At 41.6% G+C, this 25621-nt stretch overlaps 3 protein-coding genes across 55 annotated transcripts in view; 1 reads left to right on the top strand and 2 right to left on the bottom strand.

Moving 5' to 3' along the window:
- Positions 1-828: 828 nt before the first annotated feature.
- c11h1orf35 (chromosome 11 C1orf35 homolog) lies at positions 829-5044 on the bottom strand. 4 transcript variants are annotated; one of them, XM_035171034.2, is made up of 9 exons: positions 4909-5044; positions 4411-4692; positions 3309-3459; positions 3174-3219; positions 2984-3066; positions 2799-2871; positions 2547-2626; positions 2288-2413; positions 829-1693 (listed from the first exon to the last, which is right to left on the bottom strand). In XM_035171034.2, the coding sequence occupies exons 2-9, from the start codon at positions 4505-4507 to the stop codon at positions 1438-1440; spliced, it is 912 nt and encodes a 303-aa protein (XP_035026925.1). In that variant the 5' UTR covers positions 4508-4692; positions 4909-5044; the 3' UTR covers positions 829-1437. The 4 variants fall into 4 exon arrangements, with proteins under 4 accessions (XP_035026925.1, XP_035026927.1, XP_035026928.1 ...); XM_035171036.2 differs by having other exon boundaries at positions 4411-4705; positions 4909-5001; XM_035171037.2 differs by having other exon boundaries at positions 4411-4705; positions 4858-4996.
- Positions 4995-11170, top strand: guk1a (guanylate kinase 1a). Its single transcript, XM_035171038.2, has 7 exons — positions 4995-5134; positions 8503-8616; positions 8826-8867; positions 8970-9205; positions 9401-9485; positions 9584-9669; positions 9994-11170. The coding sequence occupies exons 1-7, from the start codon at positions 5101-5103 to the stop codon at positions 10030-10032; spliced, it is 636 nt and encodes a 211-aa protein (XP_035026929.1). The 5' UTR covers positions 4995-5100; the 3' UTR covers positions 10033-11170.
- Positions 11171-11219: 49 nt separating this feature from the next.
- obscnb (obscurin, cytoskeletal calmodulin and titin-interacting RhoGEF b) overlaps positions 11220-25621 on the bottom strand; it is a 54107-nt gene continuing 39705 nt past the window's right edge. For 49 of the 50 annotated variants that reach the window (XM_035170981.2, XM_035170991.2, XM_035170999.2 and 46 more), the window contains 31 exons: positions 25311-25601; positions 25153-25182; positions 24676-24705; positions 23183-24526; positions 22787-23068; positions 22444-22525; positions 22207-22328; positions 21928-22125; positions 21765-21797; positions 21570-21668; positions 21227-21445; positions 21067-21100; positions 20927-20979; positions 20722-20820; positions 19594-19650; positions 18431-18570; positions 17531-17731; positions 17352-17428; positions 17095-17265; positions 16801-16960; positions 16406-16522; positions 16121-16285; positions 15869-16027; positions 15605-15782; positions 15342-15455; positions 15081-15248; positions 14727-14829; positions 14481-14610; positions 14238-14331; positions 14040-14082; positions 11220-13576 (listed from right to left, as the gene is read on the bottom strand). In XM_035170981.2, coding sequence (XP_035026872.2) covers positions 12484-13576; positions 14040-14082; positions 14238-14331; positions 14481-14610; positions 14727-14829; positions 15081-15248; positions 15342-15455; positions 15605-15782; positions 15869-16027; positions 16121-16285; positions 16406-16522; positions 16801-16960; positions 17095-17265; positions 17352-17428; positions 17531-17731; positions 18431-18570; positions 19594-19650; positions 20722-20820; positions 20927-20979; positions 21067-21100; positions 21227-21445; positions 21570-21668; positions 21765-21797; positions 21928-22125; positions 22207-22328; positions 22444-22525; positions 22787-23068; positions 23183-24526; positions 24676-24705; positions 25153-25182; positions 25311-25601 — 6086 coding nt within the window. In that variant the 3' untranslated portion in view covers positions 11220-12483. The remainder of the gene's footprint in view (positions 13577-14039; positions 14083-14237; positions 14332-14480; positions 14611-14726; positions 14830-15080; positions 15249-15341; positions 15456-15604; positions 15783-15868; positions 16028-16120; positions 16286-16405; positions 16523-16800; positions 16961-17094; positions 17266-17351; positions 17429-17530; positions 17732-18430; positions 18571-19593; positions 19651-20721; positions 20821-20926; positions 20980-21066; positions 21101-21226; positions 21446-21569; positions 21669-21764; positions 21798-21927; positions 22126-22206; positions 22329-22443; positions 22526-22786; positions 23069-23182; positions 24527-24675; positions 24706-25152; positions 25183-25310; positions 25602-25621) is intronic. The other variant, XM_035170985.2, reaches the window with a different exon arrangement.

The following is a 25621-nucleotide window of genomic DNA, read 5'->3' as shown; positions in this document are numbered from 1 at the left end:
TTTTCTTTATAACTTGAGACATTTTCCTGACTAATCAATATTAAATTACCATTGTATGCCGAATAGTGCAGTGATACACTTCAGGAAATAATGCTGTGATTTAACAACAGAACTAGTATTTGGTGTCAGTGGGTGAACTGTTGGGGGCAGGGGGGGGTGTCACCCTTTGACCCAGGAAGAAATGTGAAGACACAACATGATGGAAACCACCCAATGTTTGGGTTCAAGCAGTAATGTGGAGAGCACACCCTGGTTCACATTGTGCAGGGGTGGCAATCTCGGACAGCATTCTTGCAGGTTGATTAGGCTGCCGTGGTTAATGCAGCCAAGCCTATAAAACATGGCAGGAGAGTATGGTGGTGGTGGAAGGAGAGGGAGCCGGAGTCTTAGGACCCTCACAGGGTGGCTTTGTCTGGCCTCCTCTCCTGCTGCTCCATCAGCTTGGTTTGTGTGTGGCGGTCTAATGGTACTCGGCCATATAAAAAGGACCAGCCTGGTTTTTTGCACTCTTCTTTATGAATGCCTTGCTCTTTTTTTTAGTGCACCCCCCCAGGTGCCAGCCAGCAGAATACCCTCTTTCAGACCAATTCAAGACAAATGCAAACACTACACTCTATTATGACCAGTGGAGAGCATTCCAATGGTGTCGCACCAGTCAGGGAGCTCAACCTGGGTTGGTGAGGGATTAAGCAGCGCTGGCATGACAGAGAGAGAAAAGGAGCAGAGCTGCTGAGTAAAGCAAGAGGCACAGTGGGATGGAGGAGACGTCCGAGGACTAAAAGGCATCAGAGAGTATGTTCAACAAAAAAAACTCAAACAAACACGCAATTGATTTTTCATTATATAGATGTTTATTGATAGATTTAGCTGATTACACAACTTTCTGTAGCATTAAAAAGTTTTAGCTCTACTTTTGTGGAAAGTTACCAGCTATATCCACTCTATTACACCTGTATACCACATTTATAGAAAATTATAATCAATCTGTATCAGTTTTTGAAATCCTTTAATGGATCAGGGACGAGTAGTTTCCACACAATAAATGTTCCTGCCGCAACGATGTTCTGGGTAAAAAGTACATTTCTAAGATTTCTTGAGTAATAACATCTACCAGGGCAAGATATGGGAATAAAAGTAAATTCCATTTAACTATTTACCCTGCAAAGTATTTTATCTAATGAAATAAAAAATAGAAAGTATTGGTTGTATAATCACATACAATGTGTTAAAAAAAAACACCAGTGTCCTATGAACAACTGACCAACTCACTGGGTGAAAAGATAAAACATACGGCCCACGCCTGTTTGTCTGACACGTCAACCTGTCTCCATCCACAGTCTGTTCGGTTGTCCAGGGTAAATGAGGTCTTCAGGGGCAGCCGAGCTGCTGTAGAGCGCTCTGTCCACATTATGCGTCTTTGAATTGGGGGGAGGGACATTAGTTGTCCGAGTCTGTGTCGTGGCGCCGCCTGTGGCTTTGTGTTGCACCAGCAGGGGCCATCTTGTGGCTGGCAGGGTTACGGGGGACAGGAGACCCCCCGTCGGAGGAGTCTGTGTCATGCCGCCGCTGTCGATGATAGGGGTGGGAGGGCTCTCGCTCGGCTTTTGCTCCCCCCCTTGAATGGCTGTCATGGGGTCTGGCTCCACTCTGACTGTGGTATGATGGATTATGATGATGGTGGTCCTTTCTGTGCCTGAAGAGTAAAAGGAAACAAACAATCAATGGCTGTCGCTGTGGTGGGGATCAAAGATGCTGTGAGGCTGAGGGAGAAGTAACTGCCGGATCAGCTTTACAGTGGCGTCAACAGAAAGCACAAAACGACGGCTGGGGCTGAAGATAACCGACTATTGTGTTGACAAATTTCTGTCCATGCAACAACATTTATCATGAACTCTGCAAATCACTATCATGGTTGTTCTATATCGTGAATCTTCTCTTGCTGGCACAACTTATTAAAGCAGATAACTTACAATAAATGAATGTAACAACTGATTTACACAATGTATCTATTATCTTGGGATACATCTAACATCTGTGCTGCATCAATTATATCTATTATCTATGGACACATGCTCCTCAAATGTTAAAAGGTAATTCTTGAGGTTGCTGTGTGTATGACAGCGCCTCGGTGCCCTCTAGTGCTGACAGAGGAAAGTTTCCGTTTGCAAATGTGGCCGCTTCACAGGAGGTGAATAATAATTCAAACCTCTGTTTCTAAACCAAATGCATCTGTTTTTTTAAACATTGGTTTCTATTAATCCTGATATTTACTCCATTCTGAACGAACCTCTTCCTGTCATCATCGGACTCTGAGGACGACGAGTCTCTTCTTTCCCTCTTCTTCTTCTTTTCCTTCTTGCTCTTTTTCTCCTTCTTGCTCTTTTTCTCCTTCTTTTTCTTTTTGGTCTCATGACTAAAGAAAAACAAAAGAGCAATAGATTATTATTGTTGAAGTAAACATGGAAAACTGGACAGAGGATGACATCTGCCCCCGTAGGTTTTTTCATCCTGGAATATGATATAGAATGAATATTAAACGTACATACCGTTCTTCTTTTTCTTCTTTTCCTACAATCTCAGATGTTGTTGTTGTTGTAGATTCTAGACGACCCTCAGTCTTGTGGTGCTGTAAAGACAGTGTTTCTTTGTCATCAGGGTGCAAATGAAACAAACTTTTCTGAACTACCACTATTAATTAATCAAACTGCTTGTCACATTATAAAGATGATCAATATGTTAAAGACCTGAACTATCCCTTGTTTAGTGAAAAGGCAGTGGATAAAAAAAAAGAAACTTACCGTAAAGACTGCTAAGCCCATTTTAACAGCCTCCTTTTCTTTATCGGAGAGCACCATTTTCCTTGCCCCTATGCTGTAGATTGTAAACAAACACTCTGTAGTCACAGTGCATTAAAAGAAGCATGTTTTTAGAAAAAATAAGCAAACCATGTTTTCTTATTAAGAAAACAAGAAAAAACACTTACCTGGAGCTTCCCAAGCCTGACACACGGTCTACATCCCTCTCCTCACCGTCAACCTCTTCCCTCCTGCAAACATCTACAAGATCCTGGTGTAAATCAGATCAAATTTTAAATTATTTAACATGTTAATGCAGGTTAAGTCTTTTAAAAAAGGCTTTTTTGACTGAAATCAAAACTGAAAAGGGTCACATACCTCTTTGGTCAGGCCAGTTGGTTGTCTCTTTATATTCTTGTGCCCTCTACATTGAAAACGTAAAACATAAGTAGATTATATTTGGGTTGATGCCTGTGTTTGTGATGCATTTCTACGACAGGAAGTTATACATACAGGGCAGCCATCAGTGCCTCATGCTCTGCAGCCTTGACCGCAGCAAGTTCTTCCTGTTTGGACAAAGCTTCGCCGGTTTTTTTGTCTTTTGAATACCACGACAGGTCTTTGCCTTTTTGCCATCGTCCTACTGGGGCCATCAAAGAGTTCCCTGGAAAGAAGAATTAACAGCGGTTGAGATAGAATTTTTTTATACACGTTATTTCTACTGTATTGTGCAGCCAGTTCTAAGTTTCAGTTTTTCCATCTTAACCACTCCCTCAATATATCTGTAGGTTCAGCAGAGTCTTGGGATTCTTACAGTGTTTTTATTTCACATATAGGACTGATAGTTTTTGAATAATCACGCGTTGTTTGAGGGCTTTGCTAGAATGTAGCTATTTTGTTCTCTGTGTGTTTAGCTAGAAAAGATTATTTTTATGTCTTAGATGTTGCGATTCAAGCTTTGATTGGTTCCCAAGAGATTGGATTGGTCTCTCTCCTGGTTCATGTTATAAACATGCAGCTTTTATAAATGTCTCTCTCGACCGGAAGCAGGCACTAGGCACACATTCAACATTTCTCGGCAGGAGGAATTTTCTACTTTAACTTGCTTTAACTAATGGTGTCAGGTTATCCTGTTGTGTGACTTTCATGTCACAGCTGTGGGTTGCTGACATGTTGCCAGCGGTGCAGGCTCCGAAAACGGAGAGGCTACGTGTGTTCAGGGAGAGACAGGCAGGGGGAGACAGACAGGGAGGGAGGGACAGGGGAGACAGAGCAATGAAAGCTCGGACCTGCTGTGTGAAGGGAGGAAACCCGAGCGACTGGACCAGCTCAGAAACTGTGGAATGAGGGACTCTATAATCAAAGGTAATGAAAAGCAGCATATGGGGCAGATAGGTGGGTTTTAATGTGCGTTTAAAACCAACGTGAAAAACGTCTAACCAACATTAATACATCCTACAACTGTATTAAATCGATATATAATATATATATTACTCTTGAGAGGTGGCAAAGTTGGCGTATCGTTTACCGCGTGTAGTTTAGTGTGACTTCAGATGTGTGTGTAAGTTAGCAGGCAGCTGTTAGCATGCTCTCTGGTTAGCGCTAGCACACTTACCCAGGTAGTTCTCTCTGTGTTTATCGACTTTCACGTCGTCCCAGTTGAAGTTGTCCTGTCCCCCGCGGGACCCTCCGGACCTCGACGCTCCAAACATCCTTATTCGGTCACTTTTCGACGACGAGCACCGGGGCGTCGGTCAACGCGCTAACTTTTTGGCAGCCACGGTAGCACACGAGCACCGCGATCGGTCAAGGCCGTCAGCGTCGACTCATCCGGGGAGTTGAGCGGTGACCTCCCGCGGGGATCGGAGCGTGTTTCCCGGTAGTGGTGGTGAATACTCTGGGGAGAAAACCTGCAAATAAGTTCCCTTTTGTTTTTAAAGCGTCTTCAGGGAACAAGATGAATAGTAGAGTAGCAGCGTGTCACTCAAGCTAGGCTATGTAGCGGCCCTGGAAACAAAGCTACACCACTAACAGTGCCTCAACATGCACATACAAGTCTCACCGTTCAGGGGAAATGCAGCTAACGCAAAATTCATTCACGTATCTCAAATACCTGCGGTAGTATGTCGCGCTTTCCTTCAAAGTAACGCTAGCAAAACTTTCTTAGCTCGGTCGCACATTGACGTGGTCACGCGTCGCTGTTGTGGCCCTCAGTGATGACGTGGGCGGTCCAGCTTCCTCAAAGGCTTTCTCAGCGGAGGAGGAAGAAACAAAATCCTCAAACCGCAAAGTAACGCGTCTCCCGATGTACATGCGGTTTTCCTCCAGGTTGCTGTCAGGTAAGAAGGAGCCCGTTTGTTTGTGTGTCAGTGAAACGTTGTGTCCGAGCTGCTTCATTAGCGAAGAAACAGCCATTCATCTCCATCAGGCGGTTTCCTGCTTCGTCTCTGAGGGTTGCCGTGGTTGTTTTTACTGAGCTAAGTTAAGTTGAGCTGATGCTGTGTAGTTTATTCACCAGCATATATTAATATTACACTTAATTTGTGTAGCACCTTTCATACAAGAAATGCAGCTTTCATGTATGAAAGCTGCTTACATACGATATAGATTCAAATAAAAACATGTTAAAATGTCATTCATCTAAAGGAACAGATTTTAAGTAACATAAGAACGAGTTAAAATGACATTTAAAAGAAAAGGAGATAACATTAAATAAAAAACATGCATAAAACAGAAAAGAAAGGAAGTCTTTGTTAGACATGTCTTTAGCAGGGAGCTGAGTAGTTTCTTATTGAAAACTAACTATTTTAAATTCAGCGGTGGAGAAAAATCATTCCAACATTTTGGCCTTCTTTAGTTTAATATTAGAAACATTTGATTGCTACTACCAGTGAGTCATAGTGCACATTGATATGCCTGAGTTAGATTAGAAGTCTGATTCCAGGTTGTAGACACTTGGGACACTCACGTTATAGTGATGAATGGAAAGTGTGACTTTTAGCAGTTAAATGAGGTCCAATGAGGAGCTCACAGCTTTGGACCGAATAAGGAAGAGAACTGGTTCAACCAGTGCCCACATGACTCCCCTTTGTCAGGGTAAACTCAACTAACACCACCACTGACATTACGCACTGTTTATTGTACATGTTTTCATTACAGAATCATCTTTTAAGAATTGTGTGAAAGTCTAAACACAATTTGCCAGAGCCCGATGTAGCATCATGTTGTCAAATGTATTAATGTACTAGCATAAGAGGACAAGTAAGGTTAGGAAATCAAATACATTTGATAAAGGCATTAGCAAGACACCTGGAACTTTTTTGTTTGAATTGTTTCAACTCCAGAAATCAACTCCTGTCAAATAGATTTCATTTGACTCAAACTTTGCTTAAAGCAAACGTAAGTCACATGAGTGCACGAGCACAGTGCAGCTTCCAATACTGATCATAAACTCACGTCTCTCATTTCCTGTCACGCGGCTCTAATCTAAGTACAAGAGGTTGCTTCTTGTGCAAGTGAGTGGCAGCTGCAGGTCTCACACGCTCAGTCAGGAAGAAATGCAAATTAGATCTTGTTAATATGGCTTCTATATGGCTGGAATATGGCTTTTAAATTGAAAATATTTTAAATTTTTACTGATGTAAAGATTTAATTTAATCTTGGATGATTCCTTCCTTGAGGAAGACATAAAACTCTGTGGTTTTTCAGCACTGCTAATACAGGAAGTCGACCTTATTAACCAGCTTTTCATGACAAGCAAGAAGAGACCTTCACGTGGGAGCAATAAAACAAAGACTTCAAAATAAAATCATAAAACTAGTAAAAGGTATAAAAAGAAGTAAAAAAAGACGTGTAAAAAAAAAAAAATCAACTAAATTAAAAGCAAGATCATAGAAATATGTATTGAATTGTTTCTTAAAACTATCAACAGAATTAGGTTGTTTGATGTGTGGTGGGAGTTTGCTCCAAACCTTTGGTGCTTCCCAAAATAATTGTAAAATAAATATTTCTGGACATCTTAGGATGTGGGAAACAAGTATTTATCTGTCGCAGCCTTAATTGTTTTTAAAATAGAAATTACTGCCTTGATAGGAACATGGATAACTTTTGAAATATGCTGAAGAAGTATTTTGGGGTTTGGGTAGGAATATATGAATTCTAAATCAGGACCCTGAAAACGTTAGGGCTTTTACACTGACCTCTGAAAAAAAGAACTGCACCTTTATTTAGCCGTGCTGCTCTTGAAGTATTCAAGAGGCAATCAAGAATGACTCTTTGTCATTTGCACCTGCAAACTCAACCTCGCTGCATCTGATTTGCCCAGAGACGAGAGCCCTCATGATGCTCTGATTCTATTATTTTCAATTAAAACACCACAGAGACCAGTACAGATCACATTTGTGTTTAAAGATGGAGTAGGTTTCTTTACAAGCTTTTTTTCTTTTTGTAATTCAGTCATCATGTCATATGGAATCCCTCATATTTGGACCTAACCCCTCTGTTTCTTGCTGTTGGTGTAAGTTAAAGGCTTTAGTGTCTTTTCCGTAGTGGTTTTAGTGGCTTAATATGACAGATGTAACTGGTTTCATTTGACTAGTGACTGTTGGGAAAATTATCACAGAAAACCAGCTGAGTGACAAACACAGGAATGGAGGCTGGTCTCAGTCTTTGGACCAGAAACTATCCACGTATACAGGCCTGCAACGTCAGATCATTATTTATATATTTATACTGTGTTGACTACAGAGTGTAGTGGTGTGGGAGTGTGGCCCTGCCCCTTTCCCTCCTACCTCCTGCTCATAATCCGACACTTGTCACAACCTTCTCAGTTGAATGCCCTGTTTGTTTGAGCTCTGTGTGTTTTCAGGAAGGTAAGGAGGGATATACTTTATTCACTAGAGTAGCTTACTTAAAGATCATTGATAATGGGGAAAGAAGCTGCGTTGAATATGTCACAGTATAAAGTTGGTGAGATTTTAAGAGACATGTAGGTTTTACCAACCTGTTCTCTGCCTGTAGGCTTGTCAAAGGGGGGGGTGCATTTTGCATCCTTTTTGTCAAATTCTCCTCATCTGCTTGTTTGGCCCCTTAAGGGCTAGACTCTCGTTTTGAGTTCCTGCTGTCCTCCTCAGCCAGGGGGGTTTAGTTTTCACCCCTTGTGCGTTTGCTGGTCGGTTTGTGTATGTTTGATTGTTTAAAAGCAAGAGCACAAAAAAGTAACTGAACAGATTTCCACCGAACTTGATGGAAGGATGCAGTATGAGTCGGGGAAGAACATGTCTGTTGCAGGGGAGTGTTTGTGTCGTGGTCACCAAGTGGCCCAACCCCACATTTCTTCCCAAGAGGGCCCTCCAATTAGTGAGTAATCGTTCCTCCACATCTCCATGGTAACCCCATGGCTTGCTAACCAGTTGATGTCCTCGGCTCCTGGGGGAGATATTTTGGTCTGATTACTCCGTCTCCCTTTGAGAACCGCTGGCTAATCACTTCATGGTTTTCATCCCACCAGAGAGGGGCTTGTCTAAACCTGTTGTCCGGCTCTAATGTTGTGAAACCGCCGTCTTTTTGAAGTCATATGTTCGTGCACTGACGGATGATCCTATGATGACTCATTCCACAAGACTCTAGTGGTTATGCGTCAATCCCTCCAACCTCAACCTCTTTTCTACCATAATCCATACTCGTCCTTTCTCTGCCTCTCTTTCAGCTATGGCTGGACCCAGGCCTGTGGTGTTCAGCGGCCCGTCAGGAGCAGGGAAGAGCACCCTGCTGAAGAAGCTCATGAAGGAATATGACAGCGTCTTTGGCTTCAGCGTATCGCGTAAGTGCCGACAACAGCTGTCGATCAGTAAAGTCCACCTGTAGATGGTTTTGTAGGACATGTTGGTGTTTTTTATTCAAAAAGGCCAGAAAATAATGATTATTATTCCACATTTAAAAGCTTGAGCCAGACGATTCTTATTATCAATCAATAAACTAACTTCATCAAATCCAGCGCAACCTTTGAATAAATGTCTCATCTTTCCTCAGATACAACTCGAAAACCTCGACCTGGAGAAAAAAATGGCAAAGGTACAGAAAAGCCCTCCTCTTTCACGACAGTGCTAACACCTAATTTCTAAACTTCTAGGTATCCGTTTTGCAGTTTTTCATTTTCCTTTGTCCTTACTTCAGATTACCATTATGTTACTCGGGAGATAATGCAGGCCAGCATCGACAAAGGCGATTTCATGGAGAACGCAGAGTTTTCCGGCAACATGTACGGGACGAGTAAAGCGGCTGTGCAAGACGTCCAGGCCAAGAACCTCATCTGTATACTTGACATAGACATGCAGGGCGTGAGGAACATTAAAGGCACCGACCTGAATCCCATGTACATCTCCATCCAGCCCCCATCCATGGCAGTCTTGGTGAGAACACAAGGAAATGCATTTCACCAAATAACCAGTCTGGTCACATCTATTGGCTCCATCAAAAACAGAATTCCTGGGTGTGACTTTGCTTTGTTCCGCTGGGTTCCTGTCGTACAGTTTTTAGATGCTCGGTCAAGACTTCTGAATGCTTCTTGTTCATTGAAACCTGTTTGTGTTTTTTAATTGTTTCAGGAAAAGCGTCTAAGAGACAGAAAAACCGAGACAGAGGAGACCCTCCAAAGGCGTCTGCATGCAGCCGTGGTGGATATGGAGTTAGGTCAGTAATCCCTGTTTGCTCTGAAAATCTCAACAGTTTCTAACCACATCCTGTAAAATGTTTAAATAATGACTGATGATGAATGTATCTTCCTTTAGGCAAAGAACCTGGTTTGTTTGATGTGATAATTGTCAACGATAATTTGGAGGATGCTTACGGGCATTTAAAACAGGCTCTTCTCGAGGTGAGTCACTGTTGCAGAACACATACGACTCAAGCACAGTTGGCTAATGTTAGCTAATAATAATCACCACCTAGTGGCTGGCTGCAGCATAGGTCATAAGTTCTGCCTCCTCCATGTGAGTGGATGGGAGATGGACATCAGAACCTTTTTTCTCAAAGAGGTTTCTGTCATTTTAAGTAGTTCTTATCACACCGATGTTTGTTTAAGAGCTACATTTGAGAAAAAGTTGGATTTAATGTCATTTGTAACTTTGTAATATTGTTTCATGATCACCATTAACTACGTATGTTTGGAGCATTGTAAAATATTTTATTCTCCCTTCAGGAAATTAATAAGGTGAAGAAGATCAGCATGTCCTCGTAGGACACGCCTCGGTCCCGTCCAGCCACTCCTCACAAAACCAGACCTCCATTCCAGTTGTGTACATTCCCTCAGATGATGGTCTGTGTGTAGGTTTTACATTTGTGTTTAGAGGTATATGAAAACATACTGTAAAGTGGAACATTTTTTTTTAAATTGACAGTGCATTTTTTTTTTTACATTTTTGGTTTTCAGTTGTATGAAAGAAAAAGATACTCCAGCAATCCTTACTTGATGTGTGACTGGCCTGGTAGAGCGCTCTCTGTTGGACATTTACTGAACATTGTCACCAACGCAGACACACAGACACAAACGGGATGTAACTCACTCCATCACGTGGAAAATCCTGTATCTAGATACCGTGGTTAGTGGCAGCAAGTTATGCTGCTCTTATTGTTGGAATCTTTTTTTCTTGGGCAACCAGTCAAACTGTGTTGATAATGCACAGAGACGGTAAAATGTATTGAAGACAGACTGACTGAGAGTTTGACATCAGCTCCTAGATCATGAATTCAGCTGATCTCTGGGAATAAACATGGTGGTTGTTTACTTACAGGCAAGTCAGCACTACTGTTGAAATAAAAATATTCCAGTGCCGGTTAATGCTTTTTTCTCTATCGCCACATTATGTGCTAACTCAATATAAGTTTGGTTTGTGGGATGAGGATAGAACAATTTAAGTGTTGTAAATTTGTAAAACTTTTCTATGGTGTAGCATTTTCCCTTTGCTGCTCTGTGTGAGGGGTAAAATGACGTTCAGTAGACTGTATGTGGTTTCTAACAAAAGGAAAGGTTTTAAACTACGAGGACAAATTAAATGGCGTATTTATCTATATTTTTTTTTATCGTTTACAACCAAGCACAAGATACATTAACCTGAGAGCCAAGAAAACATTTAAAACATAACATTTGTACATTGGCAGGTTTTTTTTTCATGGATATCGAAAGTACCTAGATACCTATGTGCAGATAAAGTTCCGTTCCAGTTGTACAATATAATTAATCATCGTTTGCCATTTAACCAGCAATAACAATACTGTGCTTGTTATGGAAATACAATGTCATTTTGTATTACGTCCATTAATCGTCCAGCAGTGAGACTGTTACCTGTTGAAACTCCAATAAATATTCTTAAACCCAACATTGGAGGAATCATTATTTGTATGTGTAAGAAATAAAGAAACGAGTCATTTATTTTCAGTATATGTATTTAATTTAGATTTAACACTGACACTGATGTCACATGTTTCCCAAAACTACACATGTACAGAACAAGCAGTTACAATGTGTTAGTGCCTTTTAATATAAACCATCGTCCTTGTAGCTGACTAAGACAAAGACTCTAACCAACATCACCACCACACATCACTAAAGCCTCAGTTACTCGAGTCCCGTTTGAAATTGCATTGACAAGGTAGTGAGCTCTAATACAAACGCACAAACATTCACTTGAAATCAGATATGACTACGACGGGTCAGGTTACTTTACATAAACCAATTTCTCTTTGGAAAAACAAATAACATGCAGCCACTCGTCTAAATATCTATCACATACATGTTACTATCCCTGTGGTATCCTGTGAGTTCAAGGGATCGTTGCTCTGCATCAAAATGTCTAAAAAGCGAAGGTTAACATTAAATTCATAAATATCTGAAGAGACACTGTTAGAGATCTGATGTGAATCAAGTTGTTATAAACGATTTTCCTGTAGAAATCTCATATTTGTAAAAGCTGCTCGCTAAGAAATCATTCACACCCAAAGAAGTGGAGAACCTCGGTCAGATTTTACCACGGTGACCATGATTTGACTTCGACAACTCTGACCTCAACTGTCAACTTTACACAATCAGTGTTGTATATTTAATATAGATTAGTACTGAGAAAGACACGTTGTCATGACGTCATAAACAGTCAAGAACTCTCAACGTTTGCTGATCCAGGAATTCAAGGCACCGCGAATGTACAAAAGTCAAACTGCATAATGAATATCTAAACTATTTGTTGATGAAAATGGTAAAAGTTGATGAAGATCATACAAGGATCGGGTGATATTAGTAGGTCAATAGTTATGATTTTGTGAAGTTATTCATGAGAGAAACATGACGTATTTTACAAAATCTTTCTCAGCAACAGACGTTCTTTTCGTCAGTAAAATGTCAAACCGTAGTTTCTTGGCTTCTGTCCATCATGTGCGTTGTACAACACATCGATGACATGTAGCAGTTGTAACGGAAACTGGAACCTGCTCACAGTGACACACTTTCATTTTCCAACTCACCTGGTCAAAAGACTCAGAGGATGAGCCTATTTTCTGATGGGAAGCTTCATAATGGAATGGTCTGTCAAATGCAGTGAATATATGTCTTCTTTTCTCTGCTCTTTTTCATCAGGTCAGTAGAAATGTCCCCATTTAAGACTAAGAGGGTCGTGGTACCAATTTTAAAATATTGCTTCTACTGGTTTGGATAATGGTGATCTCTAATTTGAAGAATGACTGGGTTTCCCACTGATGTGTATCCGTACGTCTGCGTTGATACTTTGGTTTTAAAGCTCTGCTGCCCGCCCTCAACCCTCTGCACCTCCGAGCAGTAGGAAGGCTGCACCTCCAGCTTTGCGTGGCTCACTTGGATGGGGACGCGCCTCTCTGTCCTGGGCCTCGTTCCGCTGGCTTGAGGGACAGAGGAGGAGGAGAAAATGCTGCTGGGGAGATGCTCCTTGAAGCGACTGAAGAAGCTGCTCCTCTGCCTCGGCACAACGGGCCGGCCCACGTTGAGGAGCACCGTCTGCCCCACTGCGGAGCCGCCGATCTCCCTCTGCAGCACAGAGATCTCACAAGGCTTTTCGGCAGGAACGTTGGAGGAGCCATAGGACTCTCCTTCCTCTGGAACGTAGTCCTCCAAGTCCTCTAGGGTCAAAACACGATCTCCTTGTTTCATGATCTGAGGCTCCTGCTCTCTGGACAGAATGGGGTCGTCATCGTCATCTTCAGGTTCAAAGATGACAGTTTGCTGATCGTCCAGGTCGTCGCTGTCGTCTTCAGCTGGACTGAGGACGGATGAGAGCTCATGTGGCTCCGCAGAGGGAGCGTTGCCCTGCACCTCCTCCCAGGAGAGCGGCTGGCTGCTGACGTCTCCGTGCAGCTCGGCCTGCGCCTGCTCCACCAGCTTGTTATTGGAGTTGTTGGTGTTTGGGTTTTCCAGTTGAGACCTTCTGGGTCTGGAGGGAGCGGCTGCACGATCAGAGACTGCAGGTGAGATGCCTCTCCTCCTGGGCAGCCTGGGAGATTTATTGACCTTGTACTCGATGACCTCCTCCACCTCAACCCACCTGGATTTGCTCTCCATGGCTCTGGCCTCAGCACCCTCGGGCTCAGTGACGTAGAGGGTAGGGATAGTGGTCTTTCTTGGAGTAGGCATCCTCCTCGGCCTGGCTACAGGGGGCTCTGGGGTGGAGGTTTCAGAGCGGTGGGCTGCAGTAAGAGTCAAGCCGGGGGATCTGTGCCTCCTCATACGAGGGTTCTTCACCACGGTGGTTATCGTCTCCTCGCTGGATTGAGAAGACGAATAAAGATCATATTAGAGCTACTGATGAAGATATTCTGTGCGAAATACAGAGTTGTGTCGGTTAAAGAAGAAAACACTCTGAAACCTGCCCCTCCTTTCATCACCACTGTGTCAGAATCCTTTGCACTCCAGCTTTAATTACTACACAGCGATGCATTCATGGGGCCAGTTAAAGGAGCACACACATGCACAAGTGCTCCAAATGTCCTCTTAGCCATTGCTATGTTTTAGCAAGTGGATATCTATGCACCAATAGAAATATTGTCTATATCACAAAAGCAAACTACTGCTCTAGAAATCTATCAGGAAACAAGAATCCCGACTTTAGCACATTGTCTTCTATCAAAATATGAAGCTTAATTTCTAACTCCAGAGCAACTGTCTAAATGTCCCACAGCACAGTCACATTTCATGCACGAGGCTCATTTTAACCGAGTCACACTTACATGATGATGGTTTTCTTTGGTATTTTGGTTTCCTGCTCAGTAACTATGAAACAAGTGGAAAGTGACAGATTTAAAAGACAAACACAGTTGAACTAAAAAAAGAACACATCTAGAGTTTAAACAAATTTACTGTACAGCTGTCTACTGTTTCAGAACCTGGAAAAGATGATTATACCCCTTGATGTTTGGATAAAGTACCTTCAATAGTGATGGCCTGTTCACCAGTTCGGGCCAGAGCAGAGGGAAGAACTAAATCTGCTGCACACTTGGCACTGCCCAGCCGATTGGACAGCTGGAAACAAAAGAGAGATGTTTTTAAAGATGACTTATTGTTGCTAACTGGGGTTTAAGAGCAAATAAACATGATTGAAAGTCATTTTTTTCATATTCTAAAAGAACATTAGTGATAGGATTCAAATATAATGTGAGTATTGTACCAACCTCACAGTCGTAGTGTCCCAAGTCTCTCTCTGTCAGGTTCTTTATTATCAAGACCAGAACTCCACTACGGAGCTCGCTGTAGGTCTGGTACTTTTCCTGGTCAGTCAGCAGGCGGCTGTCTTTGAACCACCTTGAACAGGCAGAGATTAATATGCAGTTAGACAAACAGATCTTCCATAAAATATAGTACATTTAATCAAGATGATTAAAGCTTTATAGGAACAAATAGAAGTGCGGTGTCAATACCTGATCTTGGGGTTGGGGGCGCTCTGTATGACACAGGTGAACTGTGCGTCCTCACCAGCGACAAAGATAGCATTCCTCATTTTATTCACAAAACGAGGAGGTACTGCCAGAAACACATCATGTAAATTTATTACACATTTAAGCATCAGAAGAAAGTGTCCAGATTGATGCTCTCTGAAGCAGCAGCAAAGACCACACTGTAATATTTGATACCCCAGTAAATTGACAGACTAAATCTTTAACTGCAACAGGTCTGACCACAGTTTGACTTATTACAGCTATTTTCAATGATGCATTATGGTTATAAAAAAACATCTGCTGTTTTAGGACACAGTCAAACCATATATCACTTACCCTGAACCGTGGTCTTTCCAAGAGTGCTGGCATTGCCAGCTGAGCTCGTGGCAAAGCACATGTACTGGCCAGAATCATCAGCTGTCATGTTGTCCAGGATCAGTGTGCAGGAACCATCAGGGTCCTCAATGATGATGTGATGTGGATCTGCCTCCACTGCACGTCCATCTGTATCCAACATGTAAACCAAGTTAGCCAGGAACTCAGAGATTAAAGGCCTGAACTATTTGTCTCCATTAGTCTATGGTGTAAATTGCATACCCTTGTACCAGGTGACTGTAGGTTTGGGCACTCCAGTGACTCTGCAGGCCAGTTTCACAGTCTGTCCCAGCTCTGCTGTGCAGTTTGCCAGAATTGCATCAAAGTCAGGGGGACCTAGAAAAACAGATTAATCATAAAAGGTAATGTGATAAACAAGGTAATAAGAAAGGAAAAGAAACTTGTATTGTGTGTGTATGCATATTTGTGTGTGTGTGTGTGTGTTTGTGTGAATGTGTGTGTGTGTATGTGTGTGTCCCACTCACTCCATGCAGGCATGCTGTATCGCTGCTGCAGTTCTCGGAGGTCTCTCAGCCATGAGTTCTTGATGGTGATAGTTCGGGCCTGCAAAGTGTATTTCCTCACTGAGTCCTCCCGTTCATGCCAGATCTCAAAGGCCCTGTCATCACCCTCCACCGTCTCATTCACATCAATGTTGTTCAGCTGCAGCAAGAAGAAGAATATAAACAATATTAGGAAAGATGACAGTGAAGTAGAAAGTCTCAGGGAAGAAGGTGTGATTATTTTACCTTCATCATGTTCTTAAAGACATATGCTTGTGTATCAGCGTTGCTGTCTCTCTTGGGTTTGCAGATTATACAGTAGTTCTTAAAGAGGAAGACGTGCCGGTGGTGACCTCTAGAGGACGACCTAATTCCAGGAGCTCCCTCCCACACTTGAAAGGGTCCCTAGTGCAAAAAAAACAGATTCATAGATTGTCAAACACAAAATCAAGCTCCTATATTTTTCACTAAGTCCCTTAATTATAAATGATATCCTACCTGTCTAATTGGCTCTCCAAGTACTTCCAGTGTGGCGGGATAGTTCTCGATCATGGTGACATGGTGGGTGTTCTCAGAGCGCTGAGGGAGTGCAGACACCATTGCGTACGCTTCTTCCAGGAGGCAGCAGTTCTGACCATTTCTCGCCTTGTTTCGAATGAGCTCCTGAAGATGTATAAAGAGCAGTGAAACTTGATAGTGATACAGATCTAAAACCAAATGCCTTACACATACAAGTCATGAATCCTAACAGGCCAACTGCATATGCTGAGTCAGGGTTGTCACCTTGAGGAAAGCCTTGTACTTCTGAATCCTCTCCAGTGGTTGTTGCAGGTAGGCGTTGATGCTGCGTACAGTGGGACCTGCAGGGTCTGCACCAGCCTGCTCTTTCTCAGTGTACTCCTACAGTGTGATGAAAGAAAGATTATTAAATTTATTTAATTTAAAAGTTTCAGTCACCCTAATGACTGGGTCGTATTATTTAAAAAAGCAAGAATAGAGTCGCAAATTACAAAATAAATTACAGCTAGTAAGACAATTGATCTGCAAATTGGTATAACTAAATAATTTTTATACTGTGGTAACAACATAAGGGGCTAAGGTCCTGACACACTGCAAAATCAGCAGTAAAGCAAATAGCAAATAATAGCTCTGGTCAAACATGAGCAGAGTTGTGTCACCTTGAAGAAGCGGTGGACAGCCTTGTCACTGACTGCAGATTCTGCCTGAGCCTGACCAACAAGATACTGGAGGTACTGCTCAAAGCCCTCCTTACTCCTCAGGAAGCACATGGCAACATCATCATCTGTGTCACAGTCGTTCAACTTCGGGAGGAACGCCCTAAAAACAGAGTTGCGGAGAAATTAAAGCAGGGACGATAAAGAAAATGTCTCTTTAATCAAATTTTTCAGAAACATTTGTGCTGTTTAGCAAATCGTTGACTTAAATGAGGGGTAATAAAGAGGTGAGCTCACCTGCTGTGGAAGGACTTGATATCATCAATGTTCCTGAATATTGTTTCCTTTTGACTGTTGACGTCAGGCGGTGCATCAGGGATGTCTGCGTGCTTCATGTGATGGGAGGTAAAGAAGTCGACCTCCTTTACAAACTCTGATTCTCCATTTATCATCTCCTGGATCAGTTGGCTAGAGACATGAAATTCAAATTATGACGCTTTCTTTGGCTCCAGTCTTTGGTTTGGGAGTGTAGACAGTAGATAAGCTTTACTTACAATAATTTCCTCTTGTATTCACCCTCAGAAACCTCCTCTGAACTTGTCTCTGGAAGGTCACCCGCATCAGCTGAGAGCTGAAATAACAAATTACCTTTAATATCGTGGTCTTTCAAAGGCCTCAAAACCCTGAATGAGGTGTATGTTGTTGGATCAGTGAATGAAGTCTTGTGACATACTTTTAGTTTCTTGTCCAAGTAGGCAGGTGAGACCCAGCCTTGGCGGGATGGTGTCATTTTGGTCGGTTTGGTTCGGACCAACCATTTGAGTGGATGAGCTGAGTCCAGAACCTCAACGTACTGTCCCTCCTTCAGAGAGATCGATTCTTTGCTTGCTATGGTGGGGTTATAGTCTGCTGTTGCCACGTAGATATCAAACATCTGTAAAAATATATGTACACATGAGGTTTAAAAAAAAAGGTTGTGATAAGATTACATAAACCTGGTATTCTCTGAAGCAGCTTATTCTTGAACAGTTTTAGTTTTTCTGCCATTTGTACATTCCCGCCATATTTATTATTTGTTTAGATTTTTTAAATGATTCCTTAATTTCCCAAATAAAAGATTTAAATTACATATTGATATTAAGATTAGATCTTTTGATTCTTGTGTCCATTTGTTATAAGGAGATGACAGACTAGACAGTATAGGTATGAGCGTTTTATTTACAATTAACTAAAATGAGATCGTTTCAAGTCAAATTTTGAATCTGTTTAGTATCATTGTCATTTAAATATTTTACTTCAGGAAATAATCTCTTCTAGAGATGGTCTGCTTGTATTTTATGTTTGATTGTATTTTATGTTCATTCTGAGGCTGTAGTTTGTTGTCTACTTGTTTATTATACTTTTCATCTCCATTTATGTTCATAAAATGCAAAATACAAAATCATTCGTAATTCAAGTCTTAAAATCTGCCATCAGATTAAGTCACCACACAAATAACTAAGGGTTAGTCTCAGCAAATTGAAACACTGCAGGGATATTGTGTGGTAATGTAATATCAGGTCTTAATCAGATTAAATTATATGAATTATAGAATAACGTTATGGTCCACAAATCTTAGTCAACTTTATAGTACCTCCCCCCTGGCGTCTCCCTCATCAGACTCCGAGGAGGAGTCAGCGATGAGGGAGGGAGGACGAGAGCGACCGTGATGAGGTGACGGAGATGGAGTCTTGGTCTCATCGTCACTGTCAACGCCAGGTACGCGTAACGAAGCTGGGGCAGAGAGGATGAAGGGAGGTGATCACAGGAACACAGGAAAGTTGCACAGATAATTTAAACATGTGGCATTAGTATTTTTTTGGCTTACATTGAAGTTATTAGTATCCAAAACACTCAATTTCTCAGCTCAAAGCCACATTTCAAGTAAAAACTGAGTGCTGTATTTATTTTAATGTTTGTATGATTTCAGATTTCACAGAAATTGTTATAGATAAAAAATCCACAACAATAAAATCACTTGAAATACTTCTAATCACTATTGACTGTGTTAGTGTTGTCAGGACATGCAAAAGAAAACTACAGAAGAGACAAAAAAGTATTGTCCGAGCTCTTCACATACAAGCTAGATGTTGAAACCATACACTGTGAATAAAGATGGATGGCACGTCTCTACTTCCTCCATCTATATAGAAAAGCAGCATTTGGAGCATATTGCAATTGCAATTCGGGGTGGGGGGTGGGGGTGGAAACACAGTATCGAGGTCACGCCGATACACACACTCAACAATCGCGAGTCAGTCTCAGGCGGCAGTATCAAACAACCAAACTTAGCAGAAACAAACATCAGTGTTATAAGAACTACATAAATTGAGAGGAACCTTCTTTAAGAAAAATGTATTTGACGTGTGGTCCATGTCCCATCCACTAACAAAGAGGAGGTGGGGTTTGGGATCAATACCATGGCCAGCCACCAGGGGGCAATAAAAATGCTTTGGCTTCACTTTTGATGAGCTGTATTTGTCGTCCATCTTTACATACAGTCTATGGATGAAACCAATTAGGAAAAGTATCCTGCTGATGCACAGACAAGATAAAATGTGAAAAACCTTTTGGAAAATGGGCGATCTGTTAAATTGTAGTTTAATACATATCTGTTTTCCTGGATGTATAATAAACTTATGTCAAGAGTGTTTCTGTCCAGTTTGTGACCAAGTTCAATGAGAGTGTCTCCCTGAGTCATGTTCCTTGTAGAAAAAAGTATAATTATTATGAAGCTGATGCATTTGGGATACATACTGGTATTTTTGGGCCAAGATTTCATCCACTGGAGCACTTCATGATTCTGTAAGCTGTCTGAATAACAAATTAATGGTTGAATAAGCATTTAATTTGTTTGGTGGATGTAAAAGTGGTGAAGGAAAGATGTCTGTGTGAATAAATTAGAGGTTTTGAGTCACAAACACATGGATAAAGCAAAACATGCTGAAGAAACAAGCACAAGAGAAGACGTCTGATAGGTTTGGTGTCAATCCTAAATGTACTGGAGAGTGAATTCAAATTCAAGAATTGAAGTGTTAAAACCTTCAGAGGAATCAATTCTTGAATAATCAGAATGAATTCACTGAATTCAACCAAACCTGACTGTCAGAACACTGTTTCCAACATATAATAATTCACATGTAATATGTGGATTATGCATTGTTAGCATCAGCAAAGCCATTCACAACCGCTTGCATGTTTCTTATGCAGTATCAGAGTTATAATTATAGGAAAGGGATAGGTGCCCTGCAGGTTTTTATTCCAACCACAGATAGAAGGAGTTAATTTAAGAGAGGAGTTTCCTCTGGGATGAAAACTTTGAGTATAGGGCTTTGGTTACATAGATCTGTTATCTGTTATATGACCTTTAGCTTGCTGCATGTATAGTGAGTTAATGATTTCACACCGAGTAAGTGATTTTATCTCACCCCCTTTCTTTATTATTATTATTAGCCGAACATGCAGGTTGAGTGTTTATCATTTACTGGCTAAGTATCATCTCTGGAGCTGGAATATCTTCCTGTGTCCATATTATAAGATAAGCAGATTTTCTTCAACTGAACTAGACAATACATTTGATCAACTATGATTCAACAACAACACATCTAATTACTTTAAATCACTGGTTTTATCTGGGGTTAAACCAGGCATGATGTAGCCTCATTGTGTTAGCTCTAAGATTTGTTTGTGGAATGCTTTGGACATGAATCATCTCTATTCCGGCTTTTCACGCAGAGTCCAATTTTTTAAAGTTTCCCTTTTGGAATATACAGTATTTCTCTGGTAGAAATTGCTGTAAACTGTAACTTAAATTTCTATTAAATCTGAAACTTATAATCTAATGTTTTATTGCAAAGATAAAATTGATCCATAACATAGACTTACCTTGAGTGATCTTGGCTGATACCATTTCAGTGATCTGGGAGGTGAGTTTCATCAGGAATTCCTCTGATCCTACTTCACCTAGGTACGATACTTTTACCTCTTAAGGTGGAAAACAGGGGACAGGTGAATAACAAAGAGGAAAGAACACCATATATATGGTGTATTTATTTCCCCAAACAAAGATATTATTATAAATTAGTCTCACCTTTTCCACCGCTAGCCTCTCCCTCTGGAGGACTGACTGTAATCCCAAGAACCCTGAGAAGAGTTAAATGGTAAGTTTTATTTTCCGATATTTTATATTTTTATACACATTTCCATTCTGAATTTCAAAGAAAAACTTACTCTGAGGCTTTAGTCTCTTTCTTTTGTTGTGGTGCTACAGAAAAAAGGGGGACACATACATTTGATTACTATCAAACCCAAAACAAACTCTAGATTTAAGATCCTCTCATGACCATCATAAGTTACACATTCAGTGCTCGGATGTTTTTGTTTTCCTTACTCTCATCCACCTCGAGGTGGGCCGTGCAGATGGACTGTCCTGCTCTGTTTGTAGCGATACAGGTGTAGGCGCCAGTGTACTCTGTGCCCACATCCATCAAGATGAGGCTGTGCTGGCGTCCAGAGCCTGCTATTTTATACCCCTTGGTATCAGGCTTAATCCACAGGACATCCTCCAATGACTCCTCCTTTAGCCAGGAGACCATGGGCGTGGGAGACCCTGAAAGGTAAAGGTGAGTACGGTGAACTTGGAATACAATGCAAAACAATAGAAGACTTAAGAACTCATTTAAATCTTGAGTCACATCATTGAGATCTGATCCTGGGATAAGAAGTGAACAAACCTTCTACTTTGACAGACAGCGTAATGCTCGCTCCTTGTTTCACCTTCCTGTTGCTGAACCTTTCAAGGAAGCGTGGTGGCACCAGAGGTTCTTTGAAGTCTGAGAACAGTGTAGAACCAGAGCACTGTCACATATAATAGAGTATTTTAAATACTAACGTACCTGTACCAAATGTGTAGATAAAAGTTAAGTTACCTTTCTTATCTAATGGCATAATCTCCCCTGGACCTGTTACACAACACAAGTGTTACTGGTTCTGTGAACATCTTAATTACAATTTGTAAACTCTAAATGATTTTAAATATTATTTTTCCTGCTCTTTTTGTATTGTCAGCATTTTCAGCTTTTGCATACATACCCAGAACGATCAGTCTGGCGGAGGAGTAAGCAGAACCAGCTGAATTAGTGATGTAAGCAGAGTACTCCCCCATATCGTCTTTCTTCACCTCCAGAATCTCCAGGCCGTGAACATCTCTGTCTGTTAGTAACAGGATCCTATTTGAGGGCCGCAGAGGGTGGCCATCTTTGAACCAGTACAATCTGGGTTTTGGGAAGCCTGGGAGAAAATAGATATTATTCTAAAATGATTGGCAATTTTGTGTTAGTTGACTTTATAAGACCATTTAAACAAACTTACCTTTTACTTTAAGTTGCATTTTAGCAATAGGTGACCCTGGACAAACACGAACATCATGAAGGTCCTCCACAACTTGTGGTAACTGATCATCTTCAGCCACAGACTCAAAGGTCTCAGTTTCCCTGTACGAGAACAGCAGCACAGATCACTTTAAGTATTAATGTCATGCTAATATTATAAGATACGTTTATTAAAACATCTTTCTAGAAATTACTAAACAGTTCATAGTTTATTCACCTGGACATGTAGCCTTTGGCACTGACATATGAAGATGTCTCAGTGGCATCAGCAGCAGTGTCATAATCTGAGCTGCAAGACACTGATGGAAAGGGTTGATGTTCAGCATTAAACAATCATCAGGGACATAAGGGACAATGTGTTCATCACTGTGTTTATATCATTCTGTAATTTTATTTAGAGACAGTTGAGTTTTGGACTTTTAATTATAAAAAAAATTTGTGAACAAAAGTAGCAACGAATAAGTAAAACAGATAAATACACAGGGATTTGCAACTACTGTTGACTCACAATAATTTGTAAAAGATACATGCATTTGTGAATATTATACATGTTCACTTACTGTCAACCCTGAGTTCGGCCTTAGTGGCTGCGATGCCGCTGCTGTTTTCAGCTGTGCAGCGATAGACACCCATGTCAGTGGGCAGCACAGTGGTGATGATGAGTTGGTGGCAGCCCTCCAGATCTTCATTTATCATATAATGGTCATTTTCCTCCAGCACTTTGCCATCTTTGAACCAGCGAACAGTTGGAGGAGGCTTGCCAATCACAACACAGTCAAAGCTAACTGGATAACCATCTGGAACATCCTGGCTTTGTAGCTCTGTCAGAAAAACTGGGGCAGCTGGATAACAAGACCAAGAAGAAAGTAAAGTTAAAAAAATGGCTGAATAAAGCATGAATCAGCACTAAACTGTATATGTCGTTAGGTATGTTTGTCTTGAGTACAAAGTCTTACCCTGGGCTCCAGCCATGAATGCAGGAGGTTGTCTATCTTGTGTGGGGGTCTGTGTGCCATCTTGGATGTAGCCCACCTTTTTAATTCTCAACTCCACTCTAAGAGGCCCGGCCTCCTGGATGTTTGTCTCTACAGGAACCCCGTGGATTGTAAACATCTCCTGGAACCTCTTAGAGGCGACTTCAGCCTCTGTCCGTGAATCAAAGCGAATGTAGATGTAATTGTCATCCTCACGGTAAGACTGAGGATCTGGGGCTCGCAGGTCTCCTTCATCTGCACTGACAAATGGTTCTTCCTCAACATCTGGTGGGAGACATGTGCGCAACAGGCGGCGGAGACGTCTGCTCGCCTTCCTCAGGGACTCGTCCATCTCACTACCTGAGGAGCTCTCAGGCTCACTGTCCGCACTGTAGCCCACCGTCAGTGGCCGTCGCCCAGAGGATTCTCTCACTGTCCCTACTGTGACCTTACCGCTATGAGAGTTGACTCCAAACTTGTTGGTGACTTCACAAGTGTAAACTCCTGTATCCTTTGTGGTGATGGCAGTGATGACCAGTGAGCAAGTGCCATCGTTATAGATATCAATATGGTGGTGCTTGCCATCCGTTAGTGGTTCACCATCCTTCAGCCAACGCACCTTTTCAGGTTTACCTTCCGCCACACATTCCAGATGGATGGTGCCATTTGGTTCTTTGGTCTGATCTTTGAAGACATCTTTGAAGACAGGACGCATGTCCTTACGGGCCTTGTACCCCTTGAAGGCAGCTTGAATTTTGATGGCAGCATCTCTGAGCTCAGGCTCATCCTCTTTACTGATCTCCATGATGTCTGTCTCCTCTGTAGTTACCTGTTTATTATCTGACTGATGAACTGTGGTTGTTTTCACTTCAGTTTGCTGCACTGTTTTCTGATCTGCCATCTGGAAATGTGCAAAGAACCTCTCAGTGGTCATTGTCTGTCCTTCATTGACGGCTGTGACAGAAGATGTGCTGCTCGTCTTGAGGTAGGACACAAGTGTTGCACCCCCTGAAAGAGATTGATCCTCAGAGCTGGTGCACAAGTTGGACTCTGTCTGCTTCTTAGACACAACGGCCTGCTCCTTCTCTACAGATTTTGTTTCCACTTTCTCTGAGGACTTTAGATCCTTCTGGTCAGATTGTTTTTTACCACCTTTACCATCGTCTTCAGGGTGTTCAGTGATGGAGTCCAAAGTGGGCTCTCGACTCATGCGACGTTTCTTAGCCGAAGCCTCCCACAGCTCATGGACATCACCTTCCTCAGCAGCCTCTGGAGGCAGATTGGGCTGCCCCAGGGCCTCTTGCTCTCCCTGTTTTACCTCTGTACCTATAAACAAAATACAGTTTTCATTCTTACTTTGACAATTGTTTAAAGAAAAATGTTCTTTGAGAGGGATATGAATGTGGAGGTGTTTAACTACAATAGAATTTGTAGGATAAATATAAGAAACCTACATAACAAATACATTGTCTTACCTGGACTAGTTGGTGGCTGTGTAGGTGCCTCTGTGTAACATAAAGAAAACAAACACACATAATATAATAGTATAATGTTTTCAGCATTTGTTGAGGTATAAAATTCATTTTCATTTCTAAGTTTTATGAGTTAAATAAAATTGCAGGAAAGGTTGTTGAGTGGGTGGTGTGTATTTTAAAGGTAGGCTACATCCATGGTAACGGCACTAACTATTGACTGTAGATGAGAAACGTCATGGCAAATTACATATTCTTTAATAACATATCATGAATTTCTGTCACATAATCATATCTTAAGAGCTGTACAACTGAAGCAAGTGTTACGATCCATCACTAAACGCAGTTCAAAAATTAAAAAAACTAAACTTTTTTAAAGAAAGATGTTCTTTGAGAGGGATATGAATGTGGAGGTGTTTAACTACAATATAATTTGTAGGATAAATATAAGAAACCTACATAACAAATACATTGTCTTACCTGGAGTAGTTGGTGGCGGTGTAGGTGCCTCTGTGTAACATAAAGAAAACAAACACACATCATATAATAGTTCAGTCATTTGAGCAATAATAAGCCAAATGTCTTGGTGCGCATTGTAAATGTTACTTCCAGATGAACTGAACAACACATCCACTCACCAAGCTGCACAGTCTGAGGCAGCTCTACAGGCTCTCCAGTCCCAGCTATGTTGATGGCTGCCACTCTAAACCTGTAGCCACTCCCGGGGATAAGATTTTCAACCAAAAACTCTGTGTTACACACGGGTTCGGGCTGACACGGAAGCCAGAGGGCGCTGTCTACCAGCCGCAACTCCACTCTGTAGCCAAGAATAGGACTCCCTCCATCATGTAGCGGAGTGAACCAAGAGAGGGTTATAGACTGTTTGGTCTTACTGAGGACTTCTGGGTCCTCTGGGGGATCGGGTACAGCTGTGGGGAAGAAAAGCAGC

Source organism: Hippoglossus stenolepis, chromosome 11, assembly GCF_022539355.2.
Source record: "Hippoglossus stenolepis isolate QCI-W04-F060 chromosome 11, HSTE1.2, whole genome shotgun sequence".
Classification (NCBI taxonomy): domain Eukaryota; kingdom Metazoa; phylum Chordata; class Actinopteri; order Pleuronectiformes; family Pleuronectidae; genus Hippoglossus; species Hippoglossus stenolepis.
This window is presented reverse-complemented; position numbering and strand designations above follow the sequence as displayed.

Coding starts and splice junctions, on each gene's coding strand:
- c11h1orf35 (XM_035171034.2), bottom strand. CDS start 4,507: ATGTTTGGAGCGTCGAGGTCCGGAGGGTCCCGCGGGGGACAGGACAAC. Junction 2,414..2,546: donor AAAGAAGAAAAAGAAGAACG/GTATGTACGTTT, acceptor GTTTTTCTTTAG/TCATGAGACCAAAAAGAAAA. Junction 1,694..2,287: donor TCCGATGATGACAGGAAGAG/GTTCGTTCAGAA, acceptor TTTACTCTTCAG/GCACAGAAAGGACCACCATC.
- guk1a (XM_035171038.2), top strand. CDS start 5,101: ATGTACATGCGGTTTTCCTCCAGGTTGCTGTCAG. Junction 5,135..8,502: donor TTCCTCCAGGTTGCTGTCAG/GTAAGAAGGAGC, acceptor CCTCTCTTTCAG/CTATGGCTGGACCCAGGCCT. Junction 8,617..8,825: donor CTTTGGCTTCAGCGTATCGC/GTAAGTGCCGAC, acceptor ATCTTTCCTCAG/ATACAACTCGAAAACCTCGA.